Consider the following 5130-nt stretch of genomic DNA (forward strand, 5'->3'; position numbering starts at 1 on the left):
CCCTCCCCGAACGAAATGAAATTTATATAATTTATATAGAAAATATATAATTTTAGCAGTCTAACCCGCCCCCTCCCCCCCGAAAATTTCAAGTCCCCCCCCCCCCCGGAGAAAAAAGTCTGGAAGAAACACTGGTAGTGACTAGTAGATCTAGTAGGTTATCGGTAATAATACTATTCCTAGAAAATAAAAAAAATAATTACCTTTTAATTTTTCTTAACCTTCACAGAATAAGATTTGCTTCATCTCAGTTTTTGGGATTGCTTTACAACAGGGGTCTCCAAAATACGGCCCGCGGGCCGCATCCGGCCCACGATGTCCTCTCATCCGGCCCGCGGAGATCTTTTGTCCACGGAACAAACGTTTGTTGTTGATGGCTGAGGAACTTTGTCCAGAAAAAACCAAAGACATGTCTGAAAGAACCTGGCCCCCTAACTGAAATTTGATAGTTAATGCGGCCCTCGGACTGAAAAGTTTGGAGACCCCTGCTTTACATGTTTAGATTTGTAGGCATTCTTGAGCAAAGTTTCTTCCAGGCATCTCTTCGGTCCGAAATTTTTTTTACCGCCCCCCCCCCCCCCCCAACGAAATGAAATGTATATAATTTATATAGAAAATATATACTTTTAACAGTGTCCGCCCCCCCCCCCCCCCCCCCCACCAAAGAAAGTCTACTGCCCCTCCCCCCCCCCCCCGAAAATTTCAAGTGCCCCCCCCCCCCGGAGAAAAAAGTCTGGAAGAAACACTGTTCTTGAGTTCTAGATCTAGATCTAGATCGAGATCGAGATTCTTACTTGAAACCTTGTCTCTGTGTCGTCCTCAGTCGAGCATAGCCAGCGATTTAAATTTTATTAATTAAATATACTTTGATAACTAACTTGATTTATCATGGCCAATGTGCAGATCTATTTACACATTTATGTGCAGTGTTTAAAAATAACTTTGAGTAATAGCAGTGGCGGAACTAGAAAAAAAGGGCCACCCCCGCAAAAAAAAAATTCCTGCCCCCCCCCCCTCCTATATATATATATATATATATATATATATATATATATATATATATATATATATATATATACACACACAAACACAGAATACAAACACTGAATACTCATTTCTTGCCCGATCGGGTTTTGAAAAAAAAATGTCTTTTTTTTTTCAATTTAAACAAATTACAACATGTTATGTGTGTGAGTGCGTAAGTCTGTTTTGTATTTCTTCTTTATATTTAGAACTAGTTTATTGAATGTTTGCTGTAATCCTACCTACTCACAGTAATTAGCCGGTCAAAAGAATATAAAACATGAAAGCTTTGTATGTGTAATGGTTTCTCGTGTTGTTTATTTTTATGTTTTTTTTATATTTATATTATTTGTTTTAAATATATTTCCAATTTATGCTATGTAATTATTTAGTATGTTTTTTTCTAAAATAATAACTAAGAAAAGTAATTTCTTTTTCTTTTGTTTAGTACAAATATATTAAAAGGAGCTTATGAGCACCCCTATTTTACTATTTAAAAAAGGGAAATAAGTCATGGAAGTGTTCTGAACGTTTGCCTATCACTACAGCTCAGGCATATAGTTTGTTTTAACGCAACAGCATGTGTTAGCTACTGTATAGCATCACTACTGTAGTAGATCTGTTTTTTATTTACAAAAGCTTTTACCGTCAAGTCAAAAATGCAAGAAAATTATTTTTTTTTAACTATAAAGAATTTATTATGGTCGGCGATGGGCCCCTAAATGGCGTGGGCCCCCCCCGCAATGCGGGGTCTGGCGGCACTGTAGTTCCGCCCCTGAGTAATAGAAAATATTGGGAAACAGTTTAAAAACACCGTCGATGTGACAATGGAAAGATAGCGGGCATAGGCCGTGTTTACAAAATGACTCTCCGGATCACGTGACGCAGAAGCAAAATCGTGTAAAGGTCCATTTAACCCTGCATCTTCCACGACAACTACCTCATATTTAATTCACGCCTTAAAGGGTTAATTAGTTCAACATCAACAATAATTCAAATAAATAAACATAAAATTTATGCAAAGATTTTTTTTTCCTCTTTCTGTAATTAGGTGGAGTTAGAAATATGGGACACGGCGGGTCTGGAAGATTACGACCGGTTACGTTCCCTGTCCTACCCCGATACACATGTCATTCTGCTGTGCTACAGTATAGACCATCCTGTCAGTCTGGAGAACGTCTTGCACAATTGGACGCCAGAGGTAGGCGGTGACGTCATTTGGGTCAGTGCAAACGTGTATGGCGATGTGAAACTTGCAGTGGCGTAGGCAGTGTGAGCGGGGGGGGGGTGGTTTGTTGGTAAAGCTGTCTCACCTTAACTTGCAGCTATTGTTAACTTACAGCTATTGTAAACTTATAGCTATTGACCAAGGTAGAAACAGACAACCACAAGATCACATTGAAATATTAGACCACAGCAGATGTGTTAAGCTGAAGACTTAAGCCCCTCCAGTGTACTTTAAGTGAGAGCTAGACCTGACAAGTTTAATGTTGTAAAACTGACAAAAGTACCCATAAAGAGCTAGACACCACAAGTTTAATGTTGTAGAACTGAATTAAGTACCCATAATAAGTAATCTAGGTTGTAAGTCAACTATTCTATTTATAAACTACTTTAAACTTGTGATGGGTGTTAGTGGCACAGGTAGGATTTTATGATGTTGGTTCTAAACATTTTACTACAAACTCCCCCCCCCCCTCTCCCCTAATGGCCTTGTGCCTACGCCACTGAAAGCCATTGTAGAGCTAAAAGTAACCAGTTACTGAATTCCCCGCCACCTTAAAATAACACACCTGAGGAAAATGTCCAGGTAAAGATGTCTGATTTTGTCCACCATGCAGGTCAAACATTTCTGTCCAAATGTCCCGGTCATCCTAGTTGGCAACAAGAAAGACCTGCGCAACGACCCACGGACCATTGAGAACCTGGCTAGATCCAAACAAAGTCCAGTCAAGGCTAAGGAGGGGCGAGCCATGGCAGATAGGTACAAACAATTTCTTTGCATGATATTTCAGTGGGTTTTGTTATATTTGTTATATGTGGTAAATGTTCTTACTTTCCACGAGAGGTAGTGTTGACAACTCAGTTGTTAACTCACATGTCTCCCTGAGCTCATCCAGCTGTTTTGGGTTCCTGGACTGCTTTGTACGTAACACTGGCCACACAATACAATCATGTGCTGTTGATTTAAAAAAAACGGATGATTTTATTTGATCTATATTGTTGACAAATATCTCCATAAGTTACTAATGACTACTACTTGTAAAATTAACAATTTGGGTTAGGACAAGTTATTTGGGTTAGAGTTCATTTCACAGTTCTGTCCCTTGGACTTAGAACATCATAAATAAAGGAAAAATATTCTCTTTAAACATTTTATTAAACCATCAATGGAAGTGGAATTCAAATTTCTTATTTTGAGGGTATAGATAATTTATTTTAAAATACATTTTTGAATATAGAAACATTTCTGATTTATTTATTTTTTAATTTATCTATATTTATCTTTTTATAATATGCAATTATTTTTACACATTTTAAGATAACTTTTGAAATGAATCCAATCTGTTTCTCTCCTCTATCAGGATTGGTGCAGCCGCTTATGTTGAATGTTCAGCTCACACGAAGAATGGAATTCATGAAGTTTTTGAAGTAGCAACCAGACACGCCTTAAATATAAGCAAAAGTGGCAAGAGAAAGTTCAAAAAGTGTAGGATACTTTGAACATCTTTAAAAGATTCTCATGTAATATTTTGAATTGTAAAAAAAAAATCCTTTAAAGTGTTTTTCTCGAGCAATATGAAGGACTATAAACATTTTCCGAGGTCAAATCCTAAATTTACTTGGACGAGATGAAAAATCCTTTAGTTGACTTGACAAACATTCCATGAATATCAAGGATTAATTGTGACACACGTAAGATAATGTGTTGTGAAATTGTATGTGTGGAATTAAAATATAAATTCATGACTTAAAGTATGTATGTGATGAAATCTTGAATGTGACATTTCAAATGTGCTATATGAGGTAGTTTGGTGGATGTAAGAGTATGTGTGTTTTAAAATGTAGATCTATATGAGATATTTTGGTGGATGTGAGAGTATGTGTGTCTGACATACTGAACATATGTGAAGTTTTAAAATGCGAGATGTTATAAATATAATGAATATGAGATTATGTGTGTGACAAACTAAACATATGTGACATAAAAACAAGATGTATATGTGGCTTAATGTACGACACTGAATCTGTAGATTTGACTGGGTGTGTTGTTTCTAGTAGCAGTTTCAGTAATTTGGTTTGTTTGTCAATATTGGGTGACAGCAAGTAGACAAAATGATACTAGTAAAAGATGTTAATATTTTTTTATGTCTGTATGCAGTGACTGAATAAAATATCACACAATGAGTGAGTAAAAAAATATTACTTTTTGTCTGTGTGATGAATGAATTAAATCTGTATGCAGTGAGTTAGTAAAATATTACACAGTATTTGTGTGTGATACGTTTGTTGGAACTATGATTGAGTTATTTCAACACTTTTTGTCTGTGTGATGAATGTATTTTCATTAAATCTGAATGCACATGGTGACTAAAATATTACATATTATGTATGAGTGATGAATTTTTTGTAGCTGTGGAATCTTATGAATGAGTGATTTCAACACAGTTTTTGTGTAATGAATTTAAGAATTGTGAATGAATTTATTAGATCTGAATGCAGTGAGTGACTAAAACATTAAAGTATTTGTGAGTGATGAATTTGTTGGAGTTGTAAGAATCTTATGATTTCAACCCACTTTGTTCTGAATGCAGTGTGTGACTACCAGTCTTGTATTAACTTCCCATGTTGATATTTTTTGGAAAAATAAATTGAAAGGTTGAGTGGGTGCAAATCGAAAGTTTGAGAGGGGTGCAAATCGAAATCTTGAGGGGGGGGGGTGCAAAAATCGAAACGTTTGCCCCCGGGCGCCGGGAAGGGTCGCTACGCCTCTGGGTCAGATTCAAATCATATCTAGTTGTAATGCTAGTTTTAACTATGGACCAATTTCAATGAAGATATTTCAATACTGAGATATGATTCATCGTCATGCTTGCTTGTTTTATA

General features: G+C 36.3%; 1 protein-coding gene across 1 annotated transcript; it reads left to right on the forward strand.

The window, feature by feature from the left end:
• Window positions 1-2074: 2074 nt before the first annotated feature.
• LOC131951342 (ras-like GTP-binding protein Rho1) lies at window positions 2075-4262 on the forward strand (the record flags this gene model as incomplete). The annotated part of the gene is made up of 3 exons (XM_059313712.1): window positions 2075-2224; window positions 2865-3007; window positions 3609-4262. Coding segments are annotated over 3 exons (432 nt in total), but the record flags the coding sequence as incomplete, so codon positions are not given.
• Window positions 4263-5130: the final 868 nt, after the last annotated feature.

The sequence above is a fragment of the Physella acuta genome, unplaced genomic scaffold, assembly GCF_028476545.2.
Source record: "Physella acuta isolate Inbredline_101_S28 unplaced genomic scaffold, ASM2847654v3 ptg000808l, whole genome shotgun sequence".
Lineage (NCBI taxonomy): Eukaryota > Metazoa > Mollusca > Gastropoda > Physidae > Physella > Physella acuta.